The sequence below is a fragment of the Brachyhypopomus gauderio genome, chromosome 4 (genome assembly GCF_052324685.1).
Source record: "Brachyhypopomus gauderio isolate BG-103 chromosome 4, BGAUD_0.2, whole genome shotgun sequence".
Lineage (NCBI taxonomy): Eukaryota > Metazoa > Chordata > Actinopteri > Gymnotiformes > Hypopomidae > Brachyhypopomus > Brachyhypopomus gauderio.
In genome coordinates, this window is record NC_135214.1 from 9,429,979 (window position 1) to 9,445,856 (window position 15,878).

General features: G+C 38.8%; 1 protein-coding gene and 1 long non-coding RNA gene across 5 annotated transcripts; one reads left to right on the plus strand and one right to left on the minus strand.

The window, feature by feature from the left end:
- Positions 1 to 3,197: 3,197 nt before the first annotated feature.
- LOC143512117 (uncharacterized) lies at positions 3,198 to 11,217 on the minus strand. 4 transcript variants are annotated; one of them, XM_077002053.1, is made up of 7 exons: positions 10,918 to 11,217; positions 10,181 to 10,228; positions 10,031 to 10,084; positions 6,342 to 7,379; positions 6,097 to 6,252; positions 5,627 to 5,716; positions 3,199 to 3,990 (listed from the first exon to the last, which is right to left on the minus strand). In XM_077002053.1, the coding sequence occupies exons 4-7, from the start codon at positions 7,362 to 7,364 to the stop codon at positions 3,673 to 3,675; spliced, it is 1,587 nt and encodes a 528-aa protein (XP_076858168.1). In that variant the 5' UTR covers positions 7,365 to 7,379; positions 10,031 to 10,084; positions 10,181 to 10,228; positions 10,918 to 11,217; the 3' UTR covers positions 3,199 to 3,672. The 4 variants fall into 4 exon arrangements, with proteins under 4 accessions (XP_076858166.1, XP_076858165.1, XP_076858168.1 ...); XM_077002051.1 differs by lacking the exons at positions 10,031 to 10,084; positions 10,181 to 10,228; positions 10,918 to 11,217 and adding exons at positions 9,012 to 9,173; positions 9,740 to 9,964 and having other exon boundaries at positions 3,198 to 3,990; XM_077002052.1 differs by lacking the exon at positions 10,031 to 10,084.
- A 736-nt stretch (positions 11,218 to 11,953) lies between these two features.
- LOC143511590 (uncharacterized) lies at positions 11,954 to 13,692 on the plus strand. Its single transcript, XR_013130179.1, has 3 exons — positions 11,954 to 12,867; positions 13,196 to 13,357; positions 13,507 to 13,692. It is a non-coding gene; the product is annotated as an uncharacterized LOC143511590 (long non-coding RNA).
- Positions 13,693 to 15,878: the final 2,186 nt, after the last annotated feature.

Sequence of the window (15,878 nt, forward strand, 5' to 3'; positions counted from 1 at the left end):
AACAGGAAACAGGAGTGTCGTCACAGGAAACCAGGGAGTCCCTCTGTGGCTGTGTGGCTGGCGTGTGTGGCTGGCGGGTGCCAGAGGCTTGTGGTCTCTTTCGTTTATTATAGGTATTGCTTACTGTCTTTTTCTCAGGTTTTGTGCATAATTGGGTTATAGGAATTGCTTACTGTCTTTTTCCTCAGGTGATGTGTATAATCAGGGGTGGAAAGTAACTAATTACATTTACTCACATTACTGTAATTGAGTACTTTTTGTATTAGTGGAATCCTGTGCGCATTTTGTTTTTTTTGAGATGTGAGATCCTGTGGACATTTTATTGTGAAAAGTGGGATCTGGTGGGCACTGTATTTTGAATAGTTGGATCCTGTGAGTGCTTACTTTTAAATTGTGGGATTCTATGAGCTTTTTTTATTTTTGATGTGGGATCCTGTGGGCATTTTAGTTTGATTTGTGGCATCTTGTGGGCACTTAATTTTGTGTGCATTTAGTTTTTTGAATAATTTGTCATTTAAATTTCTTTATTTTTATCATAGTGTTGTCCGTTGGACAATAGGACTGAAAATTGTTTGCAGTTTTATGGTACAGGTTGTGATTGTCCTTGTGGTGTGAGGAAGTATGTTCCTGAGCCCAGCTGATCTTTTTGCAAGTGTGGATGTGCACATTTCATTAAATACACTTTGAAATCGATTAAAACAACTTGTGCTGAATTTGGTTCATGATTCATCCATGCATTAAATAACTGAAAGTAACTAAGTAACTTTTACTCAAATTACATTTTAAATGAAGTAATTTTTTACTTTTACTCGAGTAAATTTTGAGATGGCTAATTTTTCTTTTACTCTGAGTAGATTTTAGGCAAAGTAATGATACTTTTACTCAATTACAATTTTTCAGTACTCTTTCCACCTCCGAGTATAATAATGTTAGGTATCATATGACTTTCGTCTAGTGGTTTTTCCAGCTTAGAGTACCTTGTGTTCAGGACTATCTATACTACCTTGGAGATTCCAAGCAACTACATAGCACTTTTGTAAGTCGCTCTGGATAAGAGCGTTTGCTAAATGCCATAAATGTAAATGTAAAAAAATTATTGAAGTATCAATGTTGAGCGATAAGACTGTGTTTATAGTGTTTTACTGTTTGAGATACATATGTGTTTTGCTTGAGAGTATGTCGTGGGTGAGTTTGATGTTAATATAACAACCTATTCTATGTACTGACAGTACAACGTATCGATTGTGTAGTTTTACAAAAAACAAATCAAAAGAAAAAAGGGAAAAGTAAAAGGTTCTACAAACCTGACGTCTGATTATTTTGATTCTGTCTATCTAGTTTTGTTCTAAACGCAACTGCATTGGCAGAACAATGGGACAGATGTTACCTCGCACGAGGATGAGGGGATGTCTTTATAATTGCAATTAAATGACAAAAACGATTAATTATAAGGTCAAACTGAAAAGAGTGGTGTCACCCAATCTCAACAAATAGCACAAGAGTACTATGTGGTGGACAGAAGCAAGCCAAATGCAGCTGTGGAAGCTGGAGCCTCTGTATCGTTTGTTCATCCACTGTACAGGAGAGATCTAAAAATAATTGGACAAATTGGAGAACCAAACTAAAAACATTTACCAGCCTAGAAAGACAAATTCAAAGGACATTAAACAAAGGATATGACGAGGAAGAAGTGGGAAGGAATACATACTGGTGGTGGTGGTGAATCATTTTACCAAGTATGCGCAAGCATATGCAACAAAAGACAAGTCTGGGAAGACTGCAGCCAGAAATCTCATTGATGACTTTGTTATGCATTTTGGTTTCCCATCCAAGATACACTATGACTGGGGGAGAGAGTTTCATAACACTCGCTTTCATAAGTTCCACGACTATTGTGATATTTGTCGTTCAAGCACCTGTCCATATCACCCTCAAGTTAATCCTACAGAGCAATTCAATAGGACTCAGCTGAATATGTTGTGAACACTGGAAGAATCTCAGAAGTCAACACATTTATTTTAGTGGTGGGACTTTAACGCGTTAATTTAGATTAATTGATTACAGGGAAATTAACGTACTAAAAAAATTAACGCGTTTTAACGCATTTAACGCATGAGACACTTTTGTTTCTCAGTGCACGAGTTCCAGGCATAAAGATTATATGGACGCACAATAGGATGAGCATGATGGAGATGACTGAAGAGGCTACGCTGGTGGATGGGAAATTTAAATATAAGAAACTTCCAGATGGAAGTACAAACACAAATAGTGTTATTTGCACTTTATGTAGGAAGGAGTTCACTTATCACAGGAGCACTCCTACCCTTCGGTACCACCTCAACGTGAAACATGTTGGGGCCAGGGCCGGCCCTTCCATTAGGCGATATAGGCAAATGCTAGGGGCGCCGGCTGTCCAGGGGGGCACTCGTGTGAATGCGTTATTTATTTACTTATTTACAAATGAACAATTCATAAATATGAAACTAAGCAAAATCCACATAATCACAACTTTATTGTTTAATAATATTAGTCAAATTAATAATTATAATAGCACACGATACCCATCACCTGCGCAGCCCCCTCCCCCCGTTCGCTCTGCGCACCTCGTTAGTTTCTCTGTGGGGAAAAAAACAACGCCACAGAGTGAGTGACATCTCTCCAGAAAGATGCCAAAAAGACGAAGTTCTGTGGTGCGCAGGGGAGAAAAATGAGAAAAGAGGAGGAAGAAACCAAAGGTAATATAATATGGTGAATTACACTATACTGTATGTTGTACTTGAAGGGTGCTTCGTTTTAATACACTGAAAAAAATTTGGAGTGGCATTTACTTAAAAAAAGCTAGGCAAGTTTTTCCACACAAAGTGCTTGTAATATTTACTCAGGCTATTTCTAAGTAATATTTACTTAATAGAACCACTTGTTTTTTTATGAAAAACACAAGTAAATTGCACTGGTAATACTCACCTATAGATTGTAACTTTTACTCAGATTACCATTGTATCTAATTACATTAATTAGTTAATAAATGTTAATAAACGTTACTTATGTTTCTTTGTGTTTCTTACTCAGCTTATCTGTGTTATATTCTATGTAATTATTAAGTCATATTTATTCAGAAATTATTAGTTAATATTAATCAAATTAAGTAAACATTTTACTATTCTATGAAATAATAATTCAATATTTTCCAAAAACAACAGCTTTTATTTAAAATGGCATAGATATATTTAAAAAACATAAAAATGAGCACAAACATGTCCATAGAACTAGCATAGAAAATTTCACAACAGTGCAAAAATAAAATCATCATGGTTTCAAAAAATAAGATGGGGGAAAAATGCTAATCAATTTTGTGCTGGACATAATCAGAAATAATACTTTCTTGTGGAGAGACTGAACTTTTGCTAACATTCTCAGGATGAATAGGATAAAAAGAACATATAAAACTGACCACAACTTTAAATCACCATCAGAAAACTGACACAGGATGTACACAAATTGTGCTGTACAAAATCAAAAATAACACTGGTGCTTTAAGTTTCTTGTGGAGAGACTGAACATTTTCATTCAGGATAAAAAAAGAGCTTACATAAAAGTCCACCACTTGAAATCACTGGCAAAATTTAAAGAGATTGTTTGTGCTGGACAAAAGCACAAATAACACTGGAATACTCATGCTAAAAGTTTCTTGTGGAGAGACTGGACCTTTGCTGACATTTTAAGGATGTCAAGCTCAAGAAACAGCTTCTGAAATACTTCAAACGTATATTTCAGCTTCAGTGGGTATCTTAAGTTGACAGTGTAAATGACGCCCATGAGCAGGAGGCAAGCGTTTGTCACACTTCTGCAGTTGTCCAGAACTTCTGACCCCTCAATGATGACTGACACGTACACGGGATCTTGGGTTTCCTGTGCGACACTTGGATGGATGACCGTGATCTTCATCATTTGATTACTGCAGTCCTCTTTCACCGCTTCTTGGCTGATATCCTGTGAAAACAAATAAGCCACAATTAGAAATAACTAAGAATAGATTCCAAGTAAAAGAAAAGGTTAAGAAAAAAACAAGCGAAAATAAAAAAAGTTGTATACTGTAACGCAGCTCGCGCTGCGGAGCAGGGAGGCGGACACAAACGCTGAGGAGAGCGAGATTTATTCAAGGGAATACCAAAACCATGATCGAAGGGACAGGCGTGGGTCAAACCAGGAGGGCAGCCAGAACACGAAAGGTAAACAGGCATACTAGGACAGGGAACTAAACAAAACGGAGAAACACGGAACAGGCAGAGATCTACACGGAAGACAGAAACACTGAGCAACTCACGAGCGGGATCAAAACAGCAACAGGAAAGCACAACCGACAGAATGAACAAAATCACAGATAACCAGACGGGGGAATTACAGGGACAGATATACATAGATATACATATACAAACTACGGAGAGGTGACGGCAATGACACGGGGGCGTGGTAACTAACAGGGAATCACGGAGACAAACGAGCAGGGCGGGATAAACAGGCAAGAAACACAGACATGAGGGAACCCAGAGTGACAGCTATGAGAGGGGGCGTAGCCCTACGTGACATATACTCAATTTAGTGTACTCAAATCAAAACAATATTCATATGGCACTTTTTATACATAAAGTTACACAACGTGCTTCACAGAGGCTGACCTTGAGACAAACAAAGTCACTTTTGGGGGCCATCCAGACAGAGAAGTCAACGCCTACATAAGAATGAATATGTAACTCAGCGATATTTCTCGTATCGCAGGATTTGTGATCCAGCAAGCCGCCAGAATAACGTCAGAAAATACAAGTATTACTATTGAAGATGCCCTCACTACTTTCAAATCGTTTGTTTGGCAGCATTTTGGTTACCCGGCGGAAATGATAAATGGCAAGAGAGTGACTGATAAGACACGGGCCATATGCAAACATTGTATGAAAATAATGCCGTACGTAGTGTAGTTGCAGCAAATTCAGTGACATACTTGGTCAGGCTCTGTTTGCACTATTTGCACTCTGTATTGACAGAGAAGAACTTTTTGTTTTGCACATAATACAGTGAGTCCCCGCTTTTTCCGCGTGGTTCGCAGAGGAGCAGTGGCAGCACAGTGGAGTGTAGTGGAGTGTTGTGTATGATAAGCTGAGGCAGCGCAGCCTCCACCGCAGCCCGTCTCGTCAACACGATTGCTCTCACTCTGTACAAGCGCACGAGAACATTGTTCGTTTTTTTTCTATACTGTATTTATGATCAAAGCGTATCTAAATGTAGGGTCACGCTTAACGACGAAAACTGCTTTACGTCGTTAAGCAGGGACTCACTGTAATATTGTGTGCACTTGAAAAAAGGAGAAATGTTTAATTTTATTTATTTTATTTGAACTTTTATGGAATTTTATTTTAATTTCAATTTGAAGTTTATTAAAAGTTCATGCTTACATCATGCATGTTAAGAGTTATAATAAAACATTTCAAAATGCATGTGTAACTCAGTTAAATAAAAGTCTGTTGTCCAGTCATATAATGTCATTTTAGTGCTCTTAAAATCTCATCTCTATCTCGTGAACCCAATATCGTGTCTCGTGAGCTGAGTGTATTGTCACACCCCTATCAGATACCTGATAGTCCTTGATCAGCTCCTCTCCACTCTCTCCAAGATATTCAACTAAGCAACGCATGATAATGTCCCTTCTGCCATCGACATGATGCTATTAAACACAAAAAGAAAATGTATTGCAGAGAATACATAAGTAATATACATACATAACGGCACATACAGATCTCACAAGAATGTAAGCCTGCAATTTCTGCATTGTAACGTTGTGAAGTGTGCAACTTAACATGAATTTCTTTAGGATGTGTGTTGAGGCAAGAGTCAAAGTCTAGCACATGTCAAAATCTGTGGGTTCCCACACTCTGCCTCTGCCCACTGAGGGCCCACTGCCCACTCTGTTTTCTGCCTTATCATTGCAAATATATTTTTCACAACACAGACACAGATCAGATTAAATAAAAGAGTAATACATTAATACTCAGTGTGTTTGACCTCATTACTAGCTTATGTAATTAAAATAATTAGAAATTTTACCTCATTCACTGAGTCCAGCATTGGTTTTATTTTGGTCCCTGCAGTTCCGCCCTTCCTTCGAAATATCTCTAGGAGTTTGGTGGTGTACATGTCCAGTCTGGACAAAAAGGTTCGCTCCAGATCCATCGTGGTTATTCGTTTAAACTCCGCTTTGATCTGAAATGAGATACAAACACAAAATTGTATTAAAGATGACTCATGAGATCTCGCATCTTAATTACGGCATGATTAAGAACTGGATTTACCTGATTTTCACAGAACAGGGAAGGCCATCTCTCCAAGAGGTCTTGGATTTTGGGGCAATCATCGACAACCTCTCTTCTTCTCAGAGCGAAAGACTTCTCCATTTTCTCATTAATTGTCCTTTCATTGTTCTTCTTCTTTATTTCCTTCAGCAAATCTAGTCTCTCCTTCTCTAATGTTTCCTCAGTCTCACCAAATGGCAGTGGTGGCAGATAGTTGACTTCAGCTTTTTTTGGCCTTTTAAAGCCTTTAGGTGAACCCTCTTCACTGAAGCGTCGTCTTTTCAGTGTGTTCACCTCGAGCTCTGGAATGGCTAACTGGCGACCTCTTAACTTTGCCCTGTAGTTGCCCATTTTATATTTTATCCTCTGTTGCCAACCATATAGGCCATTAAAAGACCCTGGCTCTTTGAGGCATGGGTATTTCTCTACCAAGGCTTCAGCAACAGCTAAAATCTGGACACCAGTTGGATATGCTGTGAAACTAAATATAGTCTCTGCGAGCTTCTCTAGAATACTACTAGTTACTCTTGGGTTGTTCAAAAGTGTGCCATCATTTTCATAGGCGTGTTTTCCTGCTTCCAGTGCAAGGTCTACATCATAAGAAAAGACTGGTACTTCAAATTTAGATGGCCATGGCTTAGACCTGTTGCATGGTCCACTCTCATCTGGGGACAACAGGATTGTGTTGGATACAGATGAGGAAGAGCTTGCTTCCAAAGATGGAACTGGAACTGGAGAGTCGGCTTCTGACATGTCCACAGGAGTGAGGCTCAAGATCACTGGTTCAGTTTTTACTACTTTGAGGTTAGCTTTATCTTGTACTTCCTCAATCGAGGTCAAAGTGAAGAACTGACCATCGAAATCCATGTCCTGGTACATAACAGTGAATGGTCCTGTAATATCAAATGTCTCTCGAAGAACATCATTTAGGTCCTGAAGTGTGCTTGGGATGCCTGCAGGTAAAAGGAGTTTGCGGACATCATCCTCCCCAAAAATTATACGCAATTTTGCTGAGGGTGCCATATTAACAGGAAGAAGCTGCAACAACAGAAGAAGAAAAAAAAACAGATATTTATTCTCAAGCTTCTCTCCTCATACTTAAAAGGATAGGCAAATGTGGTGCTTCAAAGTTGTCAGGCGTCTTCCTGCAAGGGTGTATAGAGCCAAAGGATAAAAATCTTTAAGCTCTCTTTGCTCAAGTAACTGCACAATTCCTGTGTTCTCCAGCTCATAACTCCTCAGGTGTTCATTGTACCATGTATTTTGTTGTCTCACAAAAAAAGTCAATTTGTTACAAATCACCATTATCTGCAACACTTCAGAAAAGTCAGGCAGTCCTGCAGTGGAACCACAACACAACAACATTCCCACTGCATAGTTGGTGCCTAAACTGCACACATTATTGGCAACATGCACAGCTGTAACAGCAGGGAATCGGCATTTCACCAGGTCTTTTAGATCATCCTTAAGCATATCTAAAGACACCTCTGTTGTTTTTGTGACTGCAAGCGATGGTTTGGCACCATGTGATTGATGGTATGCAACCATGAGCTGGTGCTTATTGGCAAGGGACAGCAAGATATTCCTGAAACAACCGGTGTGTCTGACCACCCTCTTGAAAAAGCTGTGTTTGGCCTCAAATCTCATTGTCCAGAGGGCAGCTAGGGGGCCAAATTCCCGAATGAGCTGAGGATAGTGCTCAAGGAAATGGTGCTTGGGAATGAGCTTATGTTGGGGGAAAACATCAAGGAATCTGCTTCGGTGTTCTGAAATGATGCTGTCAAGATAGCAAATGCTTTCTTCTGTATGGACTGGAGACATGACAAGGTCCACAATGTCTTTCAGTGTCATTAGCATCTGCCATACAGGCTCTTGTTCGGGTACTTTTAAACCTATAATCAGAGGCAAAAGACGTAATAAGCACCAATTTTCATGTGCGTTGCCCCCTACTGTTTTTCGAGTCAGAAAGTTAGCAGGTATGAGATGAGGGCGATTTGTTTTATCACTACCCTTGTATGGGAAATTGCTAATGGCATCATTTAGTTCAATGAGAGAAAAGTATTTTTTCTTGATCAAGTTATCAAATGCCAAAGCCAGTTCTACTGGAACAATACCCTCCAGCAGATCATGTAAAACATCTGGAGGGTAACCAGATGTTACATGAAAATGTTCAAGTTTTTCTGACAATGGACACTGTTTTTTTACACCATAACAAGGAGTGTGATCTGGACTAGACAAAGCTGCCTGCACATGCAGTGTATGCTGATCTTTGGTTCTTTGATGAAAAGACCCAGATCTCACTTCATCCGACTGAAACTTGGATCGCTCCCCAACACAAAACCGGCAAACGTATGACCCTGCAAAGCTTTCAACAAATCCTGCCACAGAGTGCGCCCCCAAATTATCTGCCACGACACTGACCACAGTCCCTTTAATGGCTTTCCCCAACACTGGAACAAAAAGACCATCTTTCTCCAAGCTTTGGATATCTATTAACAGTGGCTCTAAAACTCGCTGGAATCCAAACTGCTTGGTGTCTTCAGCCTTACAAAGAATTGCAAGGTAGATTGATGTCAATGTTGAACGTAATTGCACTGGAATGTTTCCCAACACCCAATAGACAGCTGTGACTTTGTGCTTTTTTCGAGATGTCCCAAGAGGATTACATACCTCAAAGTCATCAATGTAGAGGATGAGAGTCACTCTGTTCTCTACAGAGAAAAACTTGTTTTTTTGATAGTGAGATCCATCACGAAATGTCTGGTATTTAAAGTCATTTTTAGCTTTGTTTTCACCTTCAAATGTGTTTTCTTGAAAAAACTTACTTAGGACCTGCAACAAGGAGGGCAATATTGGGACATACTGGAAGGTTTTGCCCTCTTTTTTATCAAGTATGTGTTCTTCTGGTTCAACAACTGAAAAATGCTTCTTCATGAATTCTCTTCTCTTAAATGAAGTTGTGAAAGGGCCACTTGTCCCCAATGCAGCACTTATAGGATGTGTCTCACAAATATTTTTCACTAAATCCAAGATAATGGCTGGATCCAGATCACAGTTATGGTTATTCAAGGTGGACACCACCACATCTCTTAAAAGTGGACCAGATGCAGAGGTGGATATAAACTGAAGCTCATCTACTATTTCATCAATGCATTTGTTCGGGACATTAAACTTGCTTTCAAGCTTTAAAAAGAGAAGGCCAAATTTCTCCTTTATATCTTGAGACAACTCCTGTGGTTCACCATCCCAAAGCTCTGAGCTCTCTTCACAGGTCTCATCCTGAGCAAACATGGGTTCATAAGGTTGCCTTTTTAAAACTTCAGTTTTAAAATCCTCAAGTCTGTGTGACTGGTGTTTTCTGTGTCTATGTGTAGCAAAGGTGGAATAAATATTCGTACTGAAGTTGCAGTTTTTGAAGACACATGCAACTGCTTCAAACTTTCGTAAGTGCCTACCCAGATGCTCAAAATACTGTTTCTCTGAATCAAAAAAAAACAGAGCAGCAAAGTAGACAAGTAAATGAAAGGGGTCCACTTTGTGTGACCATCTCCACATGGTGTCGACATAAATGGGTCTGAAGGGCATCAAATGTTTTAAAAGTGCAAGGGCAATCAGTGTGAAGACAAGGGATTGACTGGCTGCGACCACCATTTCCATGCTTTAGTCTGTAATGTTTTAACAATTCCAACCTCTTCTTTGACTCAAAGCTACATATCTTGCACAACCATCTCATGATGTGGCACCTAAAACATACAAATTAAACATCTCAAAATTAAAACAAACTGCCACACAATAAAATTGTGACAAATTAAACCTACTCATTGCTAATTTGATCTTACCTTGTGTCAGTCGTGGAGTCCAAATTAGCATTCAGAAGGTCCTATGTTCTGTAACAAAAAAAAAAAAATAAACATAAAGGTTATCTATATGCTTTTCAACTAATTCTACTAACTCATTTATATTTCATTATTTGTATCTTTTTTTCATGCTCCTATAAAGACTGTTGTGACTTCATTATGTTTCTGACTACCATGTGTGACAACCACAATTCGGTCATCGAAATATTCAGACACAAGGGCTTGCTTGTCACTCGGTTTATTGTGAAGTTAAACATGAAATAAGTAATCCTCCCTCTCATGTCGGCTGAAGACTTTACGAGCTGGAGTAACAAAAATACCACAAACAAATACCAAATCAACCCTTGCCGAAGAAAGCATGCTAGCTCCACCACACGTGCTGGGCTAGGCAGAGCACGTGTGCAGACGATAGACCTGCGGCATAGCCAGCTCACCCAAGCAAAATTGTGCACAAAACAAGGTTTAATATACATCACTGTAAATGTATGCGTGAAGTGTTGGATCTTGATGAAACAATTAAAGTTTTTAATTATTTATTTATTTAAAGACATTAGGTGTGTGTTGCTTAGGCGGTCACCAAATACCTCGCGCCAGCAAAGTTAGTTAGCTAGTTAGTTAGCTAGCAGGAACATGCACTATTTGCTAGTGCTGCAGTCGCGGAGAAACTTAAGTAGGTGAACCAACAGGAACGTAAAATTTTATTTTGCTTAAAACCTTACCTTCATGATTCCATATTCAAGTTCTCCTCCGCCAAAATGCCAACTGTCCAAGGAGATACGTGTCCGATGAAATGTGGGGAGGGGCTTTGACGTCATGCTTTGATTGCAGAGAAGGTTCTCAGATTCACTGATGTCACTCAATTACATTTTACTTGCAAATATCAATTAATTAATCCAATGAACTGGTTTAGTAAATATTACTTGGATCAAATGATTCAATTTACATACAAAACTGAGGTCACATAACTACGAACAATCACCAAGTAATGGACTACATGAAAAACTGCTATTTTAAAGTAAAAGCACTGAATTCGTATTTTTTTGTAAAATTTACATAGACAATTCAAATAATAATTACAGTGCCAAAAAGTCATTTTTTTCAGTGTATGAGAATGCATGTTGATGTGTTTCCTACGGAACCCCGCAAGGGACATGAGGAAAAAAAAAAACATGGGAGGAAGAAAAAAAAAAGAGACACTTTTGCGAGATCCCAAGTTACTTTTGCGAGATCTCACAAAAGTATCTCGGGATTGTTTTGCGAGATCCCGAGTTACTTTTGCAAGATCTCGCAAAACCGAGAAAGATGCTTCATAGGTTTGGGCCATTGAAGAATGAGAAGGCTTCAAGGAACAAAGCAGAAATGGAGGACGATTTAGAACGTTTCCTGAGGTCAAGAGAGGTCCCACAGGAGGACATCATGCATATGCAACGAGACAAGGTACTTTTAAAATTTATTTTTAAAAAAAGTTATAGAACAAGATAGCTTTAAAAATGCAGCGGGCAGCAGCACAGCGGCGTGGTGGTTAGCAATGATTAGCAATTGCTATAGTTTGCCATTAGCAATGTATTTAGGGTAATCTACAGCTCAAAACGTCATTCTCAGGTAAGGTTTGTGTGCGGCCCCTTTCATCTTCATCGTGGTAAGCAATGCTGCTACACACGACATCCTTGCGCAGTCCAAAGACATGCTGTTAGAAGGGTTAGATTAATTGGGTTAAATTGTCCATAGTTGTGAATGTGAGTGCGAATGGTTGCCTGTCTCTCCGTGTTAGCCCTGTGACAGGCAACCTGTACAGTGGCACCGTGGTTACATGGTGTACAAATATTACTACAGTTACAACACATGAAGAAGACAGATATTGGCAAAGTAACTTTGAAAATACCATTGCTGGGATGAAACTACAAACTCAATGTAATTCATATTTTCCTGTAATATTTTTGTGTACAGGTGGACAAGGCAGTGATATCCGTCATGACCGATGATCAAATGTCAAAATATATGACTTCATATGGTGACCGAGTAGCTGTCCTATCCTTCTGTCAACAGTCTACATGCAGCACAGATAAGGAGACTCTTCTGCAGAATCTAAGACAAAAATTTGGAGCACGGAAAATTAGATCAAAGAGCAAAGGAGCACTGTGTGGAACATCTGGTGTGATCCAAAATCAAGGTGAAGGGATGTCAAGATTTAGAAATAGTGCAGCAGAGAAGACATCCAGAAAAGTTGAAATTGGATGGTTTTATTTAATTGATAATGAATATCATCAAGGTAGAACCAGAAATGGTGGTGGAACAAGACATGAAACGGTGGAAAAAAATACAACTGTTTCTCAGATTCTGGAAATGGGAAAAAAACTGTTATATTTGATGTTACTGACTTAAAAAAAAATCAGATTCCTTTAGATGACACAGTTGGCAGACGTTATTAAAAAACAAAATTGAAGCTGCTAAGGTTTTACATTTGCACAAAAGAGGAAACATCTGTAACAGTTATTTCCTCATCTGAAGTGGATGAATGTGCTGAATATTTCTTATCTGAGGAGGATTCTGTCAGCATCTCCACGGAGGAGTTACAGTTGCCCAAACATGGACCTCACACAGAGTCAGATGATTTTATCACAGATCTCATTGACCATGGGGATGCATCTGACAGTAATATTAACGAACAGGTTTGTGGCAATAGAAAATGTATTACAAATAATTTAAATTATGGAGAAAGATGGAAAAAGGCATTGCTAAAAGCTTAACCTTAAAGTAACAATGTAATTATATTAATTGTATATGTTCCAGATAAAGTGTTTTTCCATTGTGTTCTAGAGCTTTTCAGTACGTCTACATATATTTGCACATCTGTAGGATGAAACTGTTCCATAATTTTTACTTGTGTGGTCAGGTTATATTTCACTATCTCTGAAAGACTCTTTGTATTTATTAACATATACTAAATGCCAGGCTGCCAAAACAATAATTAAGTTCTGTTTGTTTTTGTGTTTGCAGAATCATGATTTCCAGATCCAACCAAGTCCAAAAAAGAGAGATCAGCATGTGAGACAGTGACAACACAAAATCCAGGACAATCACATCTCATGCATTCAACACCAACAGAAATTAAAACAACTGTCAGGGGACAGTGACAGGACACTGACTCAAGTGATCATGGTAATGAAAATGCTTGGAATTAACTCCAGCTTTGCAATGATTTATATGACCACAGCTCAGAAGTTATTGATGTGACCAGTGCAGTCCCTAATGAATCCCCCAGCTAGAGTCAGCTCACACCCATCATGACACCCCTGACTCTGTTCCAGGTGTAGATGAAGCAGACACAGTTGTATGGAGCCCTGAAGAGGACCTTGTCGGAGCCGATGGTGATGAGTCAGTCGTGATAATGCCAAATTGTGTCAATGATAATGATCTAATACAGGTAAGATCACAAACAGTTGTGTATAAGGTAGAAAAGTACAAAATATAGAAATATGATTATACTCCAACAATAACTTGCATAGTTTGAGTTTCAATACAAAAACCTCAGTTATGTATTACTACTTTTAAAAGAATTAACCATGTTCAATATTTTCTGTACTGCATTATACTGTTCACTAACAAATGACAAATAACATGAATTGTCAATGTAACAATGATTTCTGAATGGACAGACAACAGACTAATGTGGTTTGTCTATTTAATGTGCGCTCGCGCAGTGTCCTGTGCTCGTCGTTGTCTAATGTGTACACGTCTCTGTGTGGAAGTCAGTGTTACTCGTGCGCTATTGCGCAATACCTGTTATTCATTAAAAGTGACGTTTGCTGTATTCGGAGGTTCTGTGTCTCGTCCTTCGCTACGCTCCCATCGTCACAGGTTCTAGTAGCCAACTTTCACCATCAAATTCATCTGGCAACCCAGGGAATCCAGAGATTCCCCGACGTATATCGGTTCGCAGGGTAAATGTTGCTGAAGATCTTTTGGCTGCATTTATGGACAGCAGCATAATGACTGTGACTTTAAAGATGGACTTTGTAAATAAAAAAGCTGTTGATGATGCTGGGGTGTCAAGGGAAGTGTACACTGCCTTTTGGGAGCTATTTTGGAACAGTGTGAAGGTGAAACTGAAAGAGTTCCAAGGCTGAGGCCAGACTTTTGTGAGGCGGAGAGGCAAGCAGTCGGACACATTTGGGCGAAAGGATTGCTAGATTATGGTGTCATTCCGGTGAGACTATCAAAGGCTTTCATTTTAGCCTGCATTCATGGAATTGACTCAGTTGATGTAGACATCCTGATGTCATCGTTTTTCAACTACCTCCTTCCTGTTGATAGATCATCTGTTGAGAAGGCTTTTAGTGGCACAATGGATGAAAGTGATGAAGAGGACCTGCTTGACCTTTTTACAAGGATGGGTTCCCACTCCCTACCTCCTCAGAACAACATGCAGCCTGCCATTGAAGCCATGGCTCATAAGGCCATTCTCCAAGAGCCAAAGTATATAGTGGATTGCTTCTCCACAGCCATGGCATGTGTAAAACTGAAACTGTCAAACAAAGAAAGTGTGATGGCTCTGTATGAGGCAAAGAAGGCCACAGGCAAAAGAGTATCACAACTATTTGAAACAACAAAGGTGACGCTGTCTCAAACAGAACAGACAACCTTTAACCATCTTCAGCGATACGTCAAAAATGCTGATGAAAGCAAAGCTGAAAAAATCCTGCGTTTCTGCACAGGGTCTTCTGTCATCTGTGTTGACAAAATTCTGGTGTGCTTTAATGCTGAAACAGGGCTGAACAGAAGGCCTGTTGCTCATACCTGTGGAGCTACTCGAAGTACCGTGCACTTACACTTGTTATCCTGATTTTCGCACCGAGTTTGACAACATCCTTTCCAGCAATTACTTGGAAATGGACATCATTTGAACTTGCTGGAAGTCTGTTTGTCTGGATTAATAATTACAGGTGTAATTTATTATGAATATGTTTATCCTTGATTTCACCGTTTTTTTGTTTTCCATTAAAATTTGCTATTGCAATGTTGAATGCATTCTGCCATACAGGGATCAGTCATCGGTTTTATTTTCAGATGGTGTACTGTTATGTTCTCTTACATTTCATAAGGATTTTCTTTCATATCTAATATGCTCAGACATTGACTGTAGGTTTCACTACTGCTGACACCATGTTTGGGGCTGGCGTTAAATTTACGGCTCACATGAAAGCCACCTATACTAATTTTGCTGTGGCTAGCTGTTTATAGGAACTGTTGAATCCAGGCAAGAAGAAATATACACTTGATTTCATGTTGAAAGGTCCATGCACTTTAAATATTTTTTTACTCAAAAAACTTTGTTAATGTTGATTATTTTCTGTTGTTTGTTTTTTGTCTGTACAGTTTATATTTCAAGATACAAAATAAGTCTGATTATTATCTGTTTTTTTGTCCCATATTACAAAAAACATACCATGACTTCCTTATAAGTGGTGAGTAATGTCAAAGTATCATTTGAATTAATTTACATTTTATTGAAGCTTATTAGGACAGGTGTTCAGCAAATAGATACTTTCTGCTCATAAAATAAATTTCTGAATAATTTGATGATTGAAAACTTTTTTTAGATCAGCATCTTATTTAGCTTTGCACACCAATAAGTCTATAATCATTTAAATTGGAAAAACAAAAAAAAAGAATTAAATAT